Here is a 16,493-nt window from a genome sequence, read left to right on the forward strand (position 1 = left end):
ACCATCTTTACATCTATCTTAATATGCTAACCCCAATCCACACTACGTTCGTTTTACACATTAATCTTTTGTGGCCTTTCTGAAAATCCAAATAAGCTTTCAATTCCATCAACTTCTTCAATATAATTTCTCTACTAATACAGATTTCCTTCAGTGCCTCCCACTCACTAAACCCAGTGACCCCCATAACTTCTGCTCTAGTTTTTGAAGACAGAGTGAACTATGAATTTACTTTTTGTCACCCATTTCTTTGCCCCATTATAAATTCTCCCATTTCTGACTGAGGGACCTACATTAGTTTTCACCAATCTTTTTCTTTTGACATACCTATAAGAATTAACTGCAAATGTTCCTATGTTCTCCACAAGCTTACTCGCACACCACTCTATACAACCATTTTTAATCCATCTCTTGATCCTCCTTCACTGACTTCTAAACTGTTAATCTTCAAGGCTGTTGTCTTTTTTTCTTACCAATTTCTCAGCCTCTTTTATGCATTTCATACTATCTCCAACTTTCTTGTTCTCTTTGCACTCCTGCGTGAGACAGGAATAAACAATTTTTGTAGTTTATCCATTCATTCATTATTCTGCCATTTGCAAAGGCAGACATAGCCCAGATGTGTTCCTTTGTCAGTTCCCTATTCATTTCTGACAGGGTCCAATCATGAGAAATCCAGTCCATCATGATAGATTACATGTAAAGTCAGTATTTAGTTCATACCTTATAAACAAGTTGATGCTTATGAATGTTTAGGTCTGAGGTGGCAAAATCTTCATGCATCTAAGTAAAAACTCGACCTAACAGCAATAGTCCAGATATGAAATATAAATAAAATATAAAGGAAACACAGAAAGTATGCAGAAAAAATATAACAAAGCAGGAGAGACTGAAATTACTTTACATTTGCCTGTGGGCGGATACAATAAAGTCTCACAATCACATATCAAGTTTAAGATCTGGCTTTTGCCAATCCTGTGGAATCCAAGCTGGAGGTGGATGGATGAAAACAATGGAGGGCAACCCTTGCGAGCATTTAGCCAAGGTTAGAAGGGAATCCAGGTCCAAAGTAACAATGCCAGCCAGAAAATCAATGCATCTGTCTCAAACTGAGAAACTAAAACTCTGGTGTTAGATTTTGGGTTAGGATAAACAACAGTAGGTTTCTAACTTTACTTTGCATGACTCTCATATGGCAGAGTCAGGCAGCCTGAGACATGCAGAGATGTTCGACATTGGTGCTCCAATATATTACTTTTAATGAGTGGAAAATTAAGTGCTGCAGATGCTTAATATCTAATTCTGACATCTGCTGAGGACACTAGAGTACAACTACTTTCCTGTGAAGACAAAGAAATCTTGCACCAGACCATATTTGTTCTGGTTTATGGTTTGTGTGTTCCAGATCTAAAGTTCTGTATTGTGGTCTTTTCTTTAAAAACTTGCATGGAATGTAAGTGAATGTGTACCTGGGATGAAAGATTTGTAACTTCTCCAAAGCAGGTTTTTTTGAACACTCTTTTTTTAATTTTTCTGCATTTAATTGACCAGGTAGACTGAATCCAAATGCATTAACAAACAGGAAAAGTGTGAAGCTTTTGTGCATCTTAATATTCTCCCATCTTATTTTCCCATATTATTGTACAACTCTCATTTACTAGAAAGTGCTTACAATTATATGATAGCTGCATACCTTCTTGTTTGTTATTGCCAGCTGACATAGGTATTCCTATTAGATACAATGTATACTGTACATATATTTTTGAAAATTTTAGTTAATTTTTATACAAAATGTTACAAATTTACATGAGTGACTAAAAAAGTTAATATATACATAGATTAGTTACTTTTATTAAGTAGCATAAATAATGAACTAAAACGCTTGCTCAACAACCTATTCTAACACAATTCAGTTCTGTTGAATATGCTTATATACGTTTATTTATCAGGGTAACAAACAAATGACAAGAACACGTACAGGAACTTTACTGACTATTTATAAAAGGCTCACTTTCCAGGTCCTATCTTTAGAGGGTAATTCATTGTTAGAATAACATTCAATGACATCCACTGGTTCCTTTCAACCCTGAACCTATTGTCGTTTGTGGAATTAGTGGGAGTGCACTTTACTTACATGGGTCAAGCAGGCAAGTGTACATCTCTAGGTCTTACCTGTCCCATGCTAGCACTGTCTCCTCTCTATGGCGAATGGTTAGAGGTGTGGGAACAAATTGCAAAGCCCTCATTACTTTCGTCCATTCCTGGCCAATCCTGGTCAATCTCTCCCTAAGCCTGCTGTATAAGCTAGATTGACCCAGGATGTCTTCCACCTGGTGGAGTCCACTTTCACCTTTCTGCAGTCTACTTCCTTTTCCCATCATTGTACCCACCTTCAATGTAAGCTTAGTGCCCAGAAGTTTGAATTCCCAGTGAAGAAAATCTCTGCTCCCTGCTTGCCCACCACCATTACCCCTCCCTCCGGTGATATTTGTTTCTGCCTGTCACAGCAGTGTTTGAAAAATCTGGAAATAGTGAAGTCCTACTGTAATATAGAATCCCTACATTGCAAAAAGAGGCCATTTGGGCCATCAAATCTGCCTCAATGCTCCAAAAGGCATCCCAGCCCAACTATTCTCTCACCCCACTCCAGTAATCCTGTATTTCCCATGCCTGCCCATCTCCGGATACAACTGGGGCAATTTAGCATGGCCAATTCACTGAACCTGCACATCTTTGGACTGTGGGAGGAAACCAGAGCACCCAAAAGAAACCCACACAGACATAGGGAGAACGTACAAACTCTATACAGACAGAGTCACCCAAGGCTGGGGTCGAAGCCAGGTCTCTGATGTGAACCAATGATCCACCGTATAGCCCTAGTATATTCCCTGTTATATTCCGATTGTTTCAGTAATCATAGCAGGAGACCAGTGAAACCGTAATGGATTATCAGTATCTTTAAGAAAAGGCTCACTCATTTCAAATTATTTCACCCTGAAATGTATATATGCATAGTCACAAAGTCAAGTACCAAAACACAGTAATAAACTTATGGAATTAAATACCAAGTTTGAAAAGTTGTGCTGCGTAGGTTCTGAATGGAACTTGTTTCTAAATGTGCAATGCAATATTTTTTTAAAAAGATAGTATTTAAGATGGGCAACATTTGTTTTAAGAGTTAGTTTGATGATACGGATTGTGATTAGTAGATTCCAAAGTCCAGCTGAATTTATCATTAATGGTATCAGCATTTTATGGTATACAAACTGCATGCAAAACTAATATCTCATTGGTTATATTGACCATATTGTAGCTTCATGTTCAAATTTAGCTAGACCCTTTTTAATTTGCGATGTTCCATTTTACTGAATTAAATCATGCCTCCCAGATTAGCTCTGAAACCGATTGATCATTTAAAACAGAAAATCAGTCCCTAGTGTACTGCCTACATAGATCCAAATTGGTACCTAATTGAAACAGTTTAATGAACTGACCTTGCAAGATTGGGTTCAGCACGTACATTTCATTGTAAGTCTGCCTGAATCCCGTCTGTATGTCTCAGGCTCCTTATAAATTGCCACCATACCGTAATTCCAGGCTAATGAGGCATAACCAAGCCATTATCACCTCACCTAATAAAAGTATTAAAGTTTTGATAAGTTCATAATGAATTTTGAGCAAAACATTGGGCTGGATATGAACTTGAAGATAAGAAGGAAGATTGTTCTGAAGTTGGGTGGAGCAAATGAACAGGATTGAGCAGGTAAGTGGAAAGTCACTTAACTCCTGCATCCAGCATTCCAGTTGGAATTCCAGTATTCTCTCAAAATGACAGATTTCTTCATGGCCTGGAGAATTGCCCCAGTCAGGGTTAAAATTAAATTGTTAATAAATATGGAGGCATGCAGCCTTATCATGAAGTTTAAATTGCCAATCTGTCTCCTGGGAGTGCACTGATTGCCTCCACATTACTCTAGCTATCCTGCTTCCACTGGAACAGGATGTGCCAGATTTTAGATGAGATTCTGATTTTAACATTTAGTTTTAAAGTCCCACCTGGCCCAAACCAACTTGATTTAGGGAAATTAAAATTTCCTCCATTGTTTTTGGATAAGAGTCTCAAAGGGAAATGAATGAGAATGGCACACAAGTTCAAACTGAAACTAAGTTTGAGTTTTATCTGTGCTTAATCATGTGTATTAGAATTATTAACTTAAAGAATTCTTAAATAGCTATTTGCGAACTGTTTTACATCTTTTTCTTTTCACTATTATCAGCATGGAGAGATAAACATTCCCATTTTTAGGAATGCACCAAGTCAGTCTTATGAAAAAGTACTTATCAAAATCCATTGGCTTATCTACCCTTCACTTAGCCCATTGTAGAAGAACATTACCACGAATGTAAAACATTTTAAATGCTTGCCAATGACCAATGGATGTCAGCCTCTCTGCAAACAGTCTGTAGAATCCTACCTCACACCTAGCTGACCATGGGTCTGTTGATTCCCAGCAACATCTTATTTTGAAGGCAGCTGCTTTTTCTGGAAGAAACTGTAGCCAAATCTGTTTTATGTTTTTGCTCTGGAGGTTAAAAATAATTTAACTGACAACTTTTCAAACTTTTTTTTAATTCATAAGGGTACGGTAAGTTTGACAAGTGGGCTAATAACCCTTAGCTACAGTTAACAAGACATACAGCTCATTTCTTATAAGTAGAAAAGTGTTTTAATTTTACATAAAGCAAGAGACATAAGGTACAAAAGCACAGCTTTTGTCATTTTGGCAATATTGCAATTTTACAAACATTTGCATAGAATGTGTAAGAAAATAGTTTCCTTTATCATTCAGATTAAATTTCTCATACGTAAAGAAAATGTACTTTAATGAGATCAGTAAAGAAAGCAAGGAAAATGGCTAGCAGGCCTGGTGTAACACATAAAAGATTACCTGTGATGTCCTTTCGGGATGAGCGTACATCCAAGGTTGAAATTAAGTGGATCACTTGAACCAGGCCAAACCAAACTTTGCTCAGTTCGGGACTACATTGTTCAATTCATCAGGGAGAAAATAACACGTTAAACATCTGAAATTCGGTCTTGATTGGGGCTGGCCCTGCATATACTGGCCAGAGTTTTGACCAGATAATATCTCCTGCCTGTTTTTTTACTCAATCTATGAAGTGGATGTTTGCTCATCCCGCTAACAAGTCCTTAAGAATCTCTAGATGCTGACTTGCTCTTTAATAGCAGCTGCATTGTGCAGGTTGGAATTTACATCACATGGACAATTCTTTGGTTTATACCACATCTCACACACAAAACAAAACAGTAATAGAAAACCATGTTTTTACCATCATTAATGAGAGATTCTGGAGAGTTTTTGAGGTGGTATGATTTCTTTCAAAAATGGGTTAAGAATGAACAATTGGTCCATTCCTTTCCAAATGAAGGACATGCAAATACCAAATTATATTTAAAGGCTCAATCAAAGCAACTTAGGAATTATTTGAACTCCAGTTTACTATATGGTAAAACCAAAGCACATTTAGACGTTGAAAGGGGAAATAAAGTTCTGGGGAATTACTTAATATAGTATTTGTGATATTAAATATTCAATTCTCTCATAATCAGGTCCTGCTAACAATAAAAAAAACTATGTGCTTTACTTAGATTAGCAAAGGCACCTGTGTATTTCTCCCTCTCTCTGGTAAGGGTTAGTATCTAGAGTCTCCGAGTAGAAGCATATCTCCTCAGCGACAGTTTACACACCGACTGGTCCATTTCCCATTTGAAGTGTAGCCACATTTTCCTACCGTGTGGCAGCAGAGTCTTTGTATCGTCATTGTAGTTCCTGATTCAACAGGAGAGTCAAAACAGATGCCAAAGGGATAGTACCAAAAGGCTTTTACGGTGGTAGAATCATCAGTGCGTCCACGGGCTTAAATCCGCAAACAGACGTTGCTGTTCGACTGGCAGGTGGAACCCGACGCTGCTGGAGATAGAAAGAGTTTGCCATTGGGACACACGCACACCTCATAGACAGTCTGCCGTAGGTTCAAAGGACTGGCTGAGGGCGAAGAGCTGAAGCCCTGGGGGATGTTTCCCAATCGGATTGTTTTTGCATTTAAAAATATCTGAAGGGAAGAAATGAAAAGATAAACCTCATTTATTATTTTAAGCATTTGATACTGGCAAGGTTAAAATAAAATAGACTGGAGACATCAATTGAACATAATGAAAATTTCGCTCCGTTTATTAAGAAGGCAGCACCAGTTTAGAATTATTAATCATTGTGTGCAAAAGATTTGGAGATGCCGGTGTTACAAAAGATGTTCCAAAAGACGAGAGATTCTCAAATGACCTGGGGGACGAGGAAGTTAATTTAGTGTTTGTATAATTTTAGAGAGGCTGTGTTATTTAACCAGATTTCAATGACTCTAGTAAATATTGTTAGATTTTATCGTCTCCAAACCTGCCAACTTGAAGTTACTGAGACCCAATGGGACGATCTCTATGTAGCTTGGCTGCTAATGGGCTTTAGATTTGCTCAGTTCCAACCCAAGTGGTCCTCATGGTGCTGAGATGGGATGAAAACTCCATCCAACCAAAAGGTAGACCCTCCTGTCACACAATGCAGGGTTAGGAAAGAAATATAGAACTGAAAGTTTCCCTAACTTTGGACTGTCTCAACGGGAGTTGAACTTAAATTTTATTCAGTGATCTGGAGCAATCGGTCCCCGGGCCCTGGCCAAGCTAGACACATTAAAATTGTTGATTAATTCTAAGAATGTCAATTCCAAAGAGTGTTTAGACAGATTGGGCTTCAAAGGATTAAGAGACTATGGTTATCGCTATAACAATTATCATTGTTACAGTTACTCCCTAAAAATAAGTTGCTCTAGGATTAACAGGTTGCAGGTGCAAAATAACTAACAGTCACAGGTTTCCTGCGATTTATAAAACTAACAAAAGGGAAGAACAGAGATTTGAAGCGGTGCACATTTTTATCTGTTGTCTACCCTGGGGGCATGTGGACTAAAAACGCTTATTATTTGCTAAAATATAATCAAATGTAATCCCATCCTGGTGCTTTCCGGTGTTAAGCTTTGGTAGATTGCAATTCAACATTCAATTTTCTACATTCTAGTCTTAGGTTTTCTCCTCTGTTGGAATTAATGAAAAGCATGCCATTGAACCCAGATTCTATTTATAAATTAGAACTCTTGTTATCTTTAAGGTCTGTGGGTAAGCCACCAACAATGGGAACAGATAATGTTTGTGCTAAGATGGGAAGGGCAAGTGTTGTGTTTGGGTTAGGCCCAACGCTATGGCTGGACATATGTGTGCCATTGTGACTGGATGAATTTTGTAATACTTCTGGTTTTGGGGGTTTACCTATTGGGTTTGGCTGCCACTCCATGAAGAAGATCTGTAGATAATACCAGGCAGGTAAGTGAGTACATCTGAGCAGGCAGTGTGGAGAATGATTCATATTATTCTCAATTGTACTGAATAAACTACTGCTTAAATATCGTAATGTATTAATTCTTTCTTATGCTAAATAAAGTCAAATAACTGCAATCAATATGGTATCTAAGGCAAATTGTTGAAAGGTAGTCTAAAGAAAATAATTTCCCCCATTATGCTGAAAAGGTCTTATATAGAGGGGAATGTTCAAACTACAGGCAAAAGAATACTTTGCACTATCTTATACGCAAGTAGATTATCACTTCTAGTCTTCCAAAGACCATAGTGAAATGATTATTTGCTAGCCCTCTTCAAGTTAGATAACCCTTAATTCTAAATGTATTATTTCTTTGACCATTGTATTTATCATGTTCTCATGATCAACGAAGTAATGATCACATCTCCAATGCATCTCTCATGAAAATATGGTTGTCAAAGAAACTACAGTTTTCATTGGGTTGATATTCTGTAGCTCCAATCCACCAGTGCAATTTTAGTGCAGCCTGTCTGTTATCCAGGCACAGTGATGCAGACCCCATTTTAAATCAGACAGGCTCATTCAACTCTGTGGTTTGGATGGGTTACGTTTAATTTCAGATTTCTAGCATCCAGTGTTTTGTTTACCTTAAGCAGATGCCAAAGCAAAACTAATCTGCCGCAGAATTGAAATCTAGGTATGGCAAAGGTTTCATGCCTTTCATGCTAACTCATAGCTGAGCCCATGAATAGTTTGCTGGATAGATTTCTCACAGCAACCCAGGAGTTCCCACATGTCTGCTGCTTTGGGACAGGCAAAATGTCTACCCAGTCTTCCATACCAGAAAAGGGCTGAACCTCTTAAAAAGAGTTATGTTCCAGTGGAATTCAGTTAAATTAATATTGTAGGCAGATGTGTCCATTCATGTTTTGAGTATTTCATGTTGGTGCTGCATGGGTTGAAGCACATGCAAAGTCAAAGATGGTTGATGTTAGGGAGGTCTTTGAGATGGAGAATCTTGGGCTGGAAGCTCAGCTGAATATCTAGCAGCTCAGACCATAGTCAACAATCTGAATTAGCATGAGGCAGTGGTTAGGAGGAGGGTTAAGTTAGTGGTTAGGATGCAGCATTTGTGGCAGGGACCAATGCCTGTCTTCTTCAAAAGCATTTACTGGTAACTTATCATCTTTTTGCTCTTTCAGTATAAACTCGATTTTGACCTGAATCTTAGGGTTTAACTGGCATTTCCTCCCATTTTCCCATAGTCTTGGAAGCTTTGCACCAAGTGCACAACACAACTAACCACAATTCTACAGAGTATTCAAAAACTGATGATCCTGTTAAATGATCACACTGGGGACTAATCAAACCTCCCTACTCTGATCTGGCAAATCTTAACCCACATGATTATATATACTGACTTGAACGATTGACTAAAAATATTTTAAAAGAACATAAACTTTGCAATATCTATTATAATCAACCTGGTTAGACATGCTGTAAGATTCCTCCAGGATGGGTGGGACTTGAATGCAATCTTTCAGGCTCAGGAAGTAGAGACAGTACCACTGCACTACAAGACACACACAAGATTTGCTTTTGTCACAGGTTTGTTACTGACCCAGTATAATTATAAATACGACTTTATTATCTGTAGCTGTGCTCTTCAGTTACTCAGTAGTTTGAATTATTGCTGAAAATGATCCTGATCTAATCACTTTAATGGAAGATTGACAGTCATGGCTGTGAAACACAATGAAAGCATGCAACAGAAGGACTACAAACAAGTAATTCAACCACAGATGATATCCATAAATCATTTAAGTTTCTGTTTGTGGTTGATTACTTGATTTAATTAAATGAGAGTCTATTATTTGCATCCAATCAACAAATCTTTGCCAGTTTACACATGACTCATAATGCTTTTGTAAATTAGATATGGAACTGAAGCAGAGGTCCCTGCTTCTGCCCTCCTGTAAAAACTACAGCATGATTCAACAGTAGCCATAGTGGTATAGAATAACCAATGCCATTATTCAATCAGCTGAAATATAAAACACTTTTTCTGCTATCATGCTGCTGCCAATTTCTAGAAAAACAGCACCATATTATCACAAAATCAAGAAATCTATAGTGATATCTTAGCACTAACAGTAAGAAATAAAGGGTATCAAATATCAAAATTTTAAAAAGACTACTGATTTTCAGGGCATGTTTTCTACTCTCTGACACTGTCAAAGTTAACATGTTTAGCAAGAGGGTAGCTGAACTTCACAGCAGGTCAGGCAGCATCCGAGGAGCAGGAGAATCAATGTTTCAGGTTGGAACCCTTCATCAGGAATGGAGAGGACTTGGGGAGTACAATGAGAGAGGGACTCACTGAGATCTTTGTAGAGAGAGGAGGAGAACTTCTTCAAGGTAGGCATCCTTGGAAGAGGCTTTGCAGTCAGGTTGAAATCAACTAGGAGAAGTGAGGCCTCCAGATGCTGGAGATCAGAGTCGAGAGTGTTTTGCTGGAAAAGCAGAGCAAGTCAGGCAGCATCCGAAAAGCGGGAGAATCGATGTTTCGAGGCCGGAGCCCTTCATCAGGAATCCCTCACAGCACAAGGGTCTAGCGCCAACCCCATCCTTGGGTGACTGTGTGTGGAATTAGTACATTCTCACCATGTCTGCATGGGTTTCCTCCCACAGTCCAAAGATGTGTAGGCTAGGTGGATTAGCAATGTTAAATTGCCCGCTGTGTCCAGGGGAGTGCAGGCAAGGTGGCTCAGCCATGGGAAATACACAGACACAGGGAATAGAGTAGGGAGTTGGGTCTGGGTGGGCTGCTGTTCGGAGGATCGGTGTGAATTCGATGGGTCAAATGGCCTGCTTTCACACTGTAGGGTTTCTATAATTCTATTCACAACCCTTTTATTACATCTCAGATCTCAGTCTCCGATTCAAATTTAACAAATGACACAGTATTTATTACAATAGCATCCACAACATGTTTTCCTATGTAGTAGGTTCTCAGCATTTGCAGTTTTAGGTTGTGATTCCACTTTTATTTGCAAGTAATTTAATATCTCAGTGATGTCACATCTGCTGGCTCCCAGTTAGCTGAGCATTGCTTTGAAGACAGGTTTAAAACTATTCTCTCTTCTTTATAGCCTCCCTCTGCACCATTAGCAGTGTCCCTCGCTTTCAGGCTTTGCAAACTCCCTCTGTCTCCTCTACACACCCCATGCAATCAGCTTCTCACAACACGACACTGAGTACAGGAGTTGGGATGTTATGTTGCACCTGTACAGAATATTGGTAAGGGGTACTGTTCTGGTTATACTTCTTTAGGAAGGATGTTGTTAAACTTGAGGGTGCAGGGTTGGAGGGTTTGAGCTATAGGAGAGGCTGAATAGCCAGGGACCTTTCTTCCTTGGAGTGTCTGAGACTGAAGAGTGACTTATAGAGGTTTATAAAATCATGAGGGGCGTGGATAGGTTGAATAATCAAAACGTGGGGGAGTCCAAAACTAGAGGACATAGGTTAAAGGTGAAAGGGGAAAGATTTACAAAAGGCCTGAAGGGTAATTTTTTCATGCAGAGGGTGGTACGTGTATGAGATGAACTGCCAGAGGAAGTGGTGGAGGCTGGTACAGTTACAACATTTGAAAGTCATCTGGATGGGTACATGAATAGGAAGGGTTTAGAGGGATATGGGTCAAATACTGGCAAATCAGACTTCAAAAGATCACTACAGTCTCCCTGTTTCCCTTCACTGTTTCTTGCAGACTATCTGTCACTCCATCACAACTGCAACCTTAATTAGTGTTCCCCACTGTACCCCACCTTTATAGTCACCTTCTTCTCTCCAAGAATCATCTCCCCATTCACACCCAGACCTTGCAGTCAGTTGCCTTGGTGAGAAGGTATCTGCCTCCCTGCCGACCTCAGCAAAAAGGTGGACAGGCCTCGATAAAGGGCAGCTCCCATTCTCCCAGGCCTTGGCTTTTGGCAGCGAGAATGGGAGAGTGCCACTCTGGCCTGGGGATCAGCTCCTCTCTGATTTGGTGGGACAGACTTAATAGGCTGAAGGGCCTTTCAGTTCTGTACAATTCAATAATTGCAATTCCTCCCATTCTGTTTATAGGGGTGGCTTTTCTCTGAGTGAGCTCAATTGAGTGAATGATCCAGTGCAATTTTGTTAGTTTCAGGGGCAGATTCACTCTCAGTGAATTATTTTGAGCCCTGTTTCTCATTTTCTGAGCTCTTCCTCTCACCTGAACCCAAGTAGTGGGACTCCTCTGAAGTGGGAATATTCTGCCATGAATGGCTTTGCAGGAAGCTGATGGTGCTCCATTTCCTTTAAAGGCTGACCAGAAAATCCCCAAATCAGCTGGAATTAACCATTGCTTCATCCCTACGCTTTACCAATGGATTGTCTTTGACTCTTAACGTTAGGTCATGACAACACAACAGAAGGCAATTTGGCCAACTGAATCTGCAATAGCTCCTTCATTTAGTTGCAGTCTCCCTCCTGTTACCATTAGCCCGTACCTATTTCTCTTCAGATAATTATTTAATTGTCTCTTGAAAGCATTGATTGAATCATCCACTATTTCTCTGTCAGGCAAAGCACTCCAGAACCTAATCACTCACTGCAGAAACAATGATTTCCTCTTCTCATTGTTGTTTTTTGTTTGCTAGTCACCTTAAATCAGTGTCCTACGGTTCAGGATTCCACCAACAAAAGGAACAGTTCCACCCTACGTACTCTTTCTGGACCCCCCTTAATTATAAGCACCTCTGGCAGAGTGTTTCTCAATATTCTCTTCAAAAAGAATGGCTCCAGTTTCTGCAATCCTTGCATGCAACCAAGGTTTCTCATCTATTGTTCAGAATGTTGCATGGAATCCCGAATTAGATTTAGGGCCATCATGAATATGTTTGAAAATAAATGTATTCTATCAACTAATCATGCTCAAGCTGTGTGATTATCCAAAATCTCAATTAAAAAGAGCTCTTCGGAGGGGATCCAAGATGGCGGCGACCCATCAAGACTGAGTCTATAGTGATCCTCCCAAGACTTGGGTACAGTGGGTCACCCACCCCCTACCAAGCTCACCAAATCATTTATAATAGTTGTGTAATTTAATTAGTTGTGTAATATTACATTTAAACAATTTAATCCTAAGTTAAAATGACTAAAGGGAAGGGAGCCCGCAGCTCTCAGCAAGCAGGAACCCCTCCCCCACTCTCTCCAGCTGCAGCAGAGGCGTCCACAGCCGCCCCAGGGGACTTACCAACAGTAACAAGCCTTGCAGAAATGCTTTCCAAGCTTGACTCGAAGATCGATGCCTTTATTGTAGAATCCAGAAATCGTTGGGAGTCGCTCTCGGCCGCGCTGCAGAAGCACGACCGAGAGATTCAAGAAATTGAACGCCGAGTCGGAGGGGCGGAGCTAAAGGCCGCGACCTCCGAAAATACCGCTCAGTCGGCCGTGGATCAGATCCGGACTCTCGAGCAGCGAGTCCGGACCTTGGAAAATCATATTGACGACCTCGATAATCGAGGTCGCCAAAAAAATATTCGTTTGCTGGGCCTTCCCGAACGGGAAGAGGAAGGCCAGCTTACAGCGTTCCTGGAGCAGTGGCTGCCACAGCTTTTAAATCTGGAAGCTGGATCAGGCCAGGTAAGGGTGGAATGGGCCTACCGGGTCGCAATACGCGGGCCCGGCTCGAACCAGCGTCCACGCCCGGTCCTGTTCCGGCTGCAGAGCTACAAGGAGAGGCAGATACTCCTAGAAGCCTCTAGAAATCTCGGAAAAGACCCCCAAGCTATGATCTACAAAGGATCCAAGATCATGCTATTTCAGGACTTTTCCCCGGCTCTGGTTCGAAAGAGGAAGGCATTCGACGAGGTGAAGAAGCGTTTAAGGGACTTAAATATTCAGTACTCCTTACGCTACCCAGCGATGTTACGCTTTAACCATGAGAGTTCCGTATATAACTTTGGATCACCAGAAAAGGCTAAGGAATTCTTGGACTCTCTTAGATAAACTGTAAGACATAATGGATGTTGGTCTGCCTTTCCCCCCGCTTTGGTTTATATCCCCCCCTTTTTTTTTCTCTTACCTTACTGTTTAATATTATCATGGGGGGTGGGGAGAGGGATTTGATTTTCTCCCCACCCCCCCTTGGGGTTGTTTTCTGTTATTATTTTATGTATATATGAGGGATGTATGTATATGTGTGTATATATATATAAAAGCTGGGGGTTTGGTTAATGTTAGTGGGGGGAGGTGGTTACCTTATTCAATTTTACCTCTGTCTCTAGGAGCGGGGTTGTTTTCCCCTCGTTATTTTGTATTATCATATTTAATTATTATTTGTTGAGGTGGTAATTTTATAGTTATATGTTTATATATGGTATTAACATTACCAAATATACCCAGGGGTTGGTATGGGTGGGGGCAGGGTGCTCACTCTAGCTTTGTATTATATTTGAATTCTCCTCATTTTATTGAGGAGTGCCTGGGTCAAGGGTGGGGCATTGGTTGGGAGAGGATATGAGGGACTTTTGGAGAGGAAGTGACGCCCCCTGGGAACAAGGGGGAAAGTCTCCACTTAGATACGTTTTATATTTTTTTTATTTAGAAATAGTTTTTTACTGTATTGTTGTGGGTGTATTAAAGAGGCTTTATTTTTGTAAATTTTACATGTTCTACGCTTGGGATGTTCTGGATAGGGTTCCCCCTCCCGAGGGGTCTCGGATTGGCCCAGAGGATTATGGTTGATCAGTCGGTTAAGTGGTGCACCTGGAATGTCAAGGGGAGTAATTCGCCAGTCAAAAGGAAGAAAATATTATCAAATCTTAAGAAGGAAAGAGTTGATATAGCTCTCCTACAGGAGACACACCTGTCAGATAAAGAACACTTGAAATTACGACAGGGCGGATTTGATCAGGCCTTTTTTTCTTCTTTTAGCTCAAAAAGCAGGGGAGTTGTTATTCTTGTTCGGAAGAATTTCCCTTTCAAAATCCTAAAGCAGATAAAAGACGAATCTGGATGATATATCTTGATTAAAGCCCTCATAAATGGAGAGGAATATGGGATTTTAAATTTGTACTGCCCCCCGGCACACCCCTTTAAATTTATAACGGAAGCCTTTTCAAAATTGATGGCTTTTGATGCCCGTCATATAATTATAGGGGGAGACTTTAATTGTATTATGGATCCGGAAATAGATAGGATTCCCAAGAGTACTGCAGGAGTATCTCCCAGATCTAGACAATTGATGGATCTGAACAAAGAATTAGGATTAGTAGATGTATGGAGATGTCTTCATCCACAGAGTAGAGATTTTTCTTTCTACTCTAATCCACATAAATGTCATACCAGAATTGATATGTTTTTTGCCCCCTTGATTTTTTTAAATTCCATATCATCCTGTAAAATAGGTAATATAGCAATTTCTGACCACGCTGCTGTATATATGGAAACTAAGGCGAGGAACAATGGGACATCCCCTCGGCATTGGCGTATGGACCCCTTCCTAATGAAAGATAGTAAATTTGTAAAGTACTTCTCTCAAGAATTTAAAACTTTTTTAGAAATTAATTCAGGTACAGCTAGCAACCCGTCAATGATGTGGGAGACCATCAAAGCTTATACGCGAGGCTTGATCATCTCCTACTCAGCGACCCAGAAGAAATTAAAGGGAGAACAACAGCGTCTGCTTGAAGCCCGCTTAAAAGCGGCTGAAACAGCATACACTGATAGACCTTCTATTATTAAATTGCAAAGGATTACAGCTCTTAGGACAGCTCTAAACACTACGCTTATTCAAACGGCTAAGAGGGAAATATTATTTGCAAAGCAAAGGTTATATGAATATGGCGACAAACCGGGTAGATATTTAGCATTTCTTGCAAAGAAAAAAAAGGCCCCTCAGACTATTACGTCTATCAAGGAAAGTACAGGTATTTTGACTCATGATCACAAAAAGATTAATGCGATCTTTAGAGAATTTTATTCTGAGTTGTATAAATCACAGGATTGTGAAGATAGGACGAAGAGGATGCAGTCATTTTTTAAAAATTTGACTTTTCCAGACCTAACTCTGGAACAAGTATCGGTCCTAAATGTTCCTCTTACACCCCAAGAAATAGTTGATGCAATTAGGCACCTTCAAAATGGTAAGGCGCCGGGCCCAGATGGTTTTCAAGTTGAATTCTATAAAGAATTTACAGAAATACTGGCTGGTCCACTTATGGACATGTATATAGTCAGGGCTGTCTCCCGCCTTCGCTGAAAGAGGCAAATATCTCTCTTATCCTTAAAAAAGGAAAGGACCCAGAAGATTGTACATCATACAGACCAATATCCTTGCTAAATATAGATTTTAAAATCCTCTCTAAAATGTTAGCACTGAGACTAGAAAGGATACTGCCACATATTATAAAGGAGGATCAGACGGGGTTTATTAAGGGCAGTAGATCATCCAATAATGTTAGAAGGGCTCTAAATATGATTCAAGCTTGTCATCAGGGAAAGATACCAGGAGTAGTGGTTTCATTAGACGCGGAAAAGGCATTTGATAGGGTCGAATGGTCATATTTGTTTTACACATTGGAGAGGTTTGGCGTTGGACAGGTGTTTACCAAATGGGTCTCAACATTGTATAGTGATCCCAAAGCAGTTGTGGTTACCAATGGATTAGGTTCGGATAGCTTCAGTGTGGGTAGGGGCTGCCGTCAGGGACGTCCCATCTCGCCATTGTTATTCACGCTAATAATTGAACCACTAGCAGAAGCTATACGAGCTGATGCTAATATAGTGGCCCCAAGGATTGGTACAGGTAAACATAAAATTACCCTTTATGCAGATGATATTCTTCTATTCCTCAGTAACCCTCTGATGTCCATACCTCACCTAATCCAAGTTATTAATACATTTAGTGCATTCTCAGGCTATAAAATTAATTTTTCAAAATCGGAGGCTATGCCAATGGGTGGCCTTGCTATGATACCCCGCTTAGCGGACGGATCCCTTTTTCCCTTTCGCTGGTCC

At 40.1% G+C, this 16,493-nt stretch overlaps 1 protein-coding gene across 3 annotated transcripts in view; it reads right to left on the reverse strand.

The window, feature by feature from the left end:
* Positions 1-1,514: 1,514 nt before the first annotated feature.
* sgcz (sarcoglycan zeta) overlaps positions 1,515-16,493 on the reverse strand; it is a 979,662-nt gene continuing 964,683 nt past the window's right edge. For all 3 annotated transcript variants that reach the window (XM_087988397.1, XM_043690307.2, XM_043690318.2), the window contains exon 8: positions 1,515-6,135. In XM_087988397.1, coding sequence (XP_087844523.1) covers positions 5,941-6,135 — 195 coding nt within the window. In that variant the 3' untranslated portion in view covers positions 1,515-5,940. The remainder of the gene's footprint in view (positions 6,136-16,493) is intronic.

The sequence above is a fragment of the Chiloscyllium plagiosum genome, unplaced genomic scaffold (assembly GCF_037043375.1).
Source record: "Chiloscyllium plagiosum isolate Xiang-an unplaced genomic scaffold, Cpla_swu_hap1 HiC_scaffold_1, whole genome shotgun sequence".
Classification (NCBI taxonomy): domain Eukaryota; kingdom Metazoa; phylum Chordata; class Chondrichthyes; order Orectolobiformes; family Hemiscylliidae; genus Chiloscyllium; species Chiloscyllium plagiosum.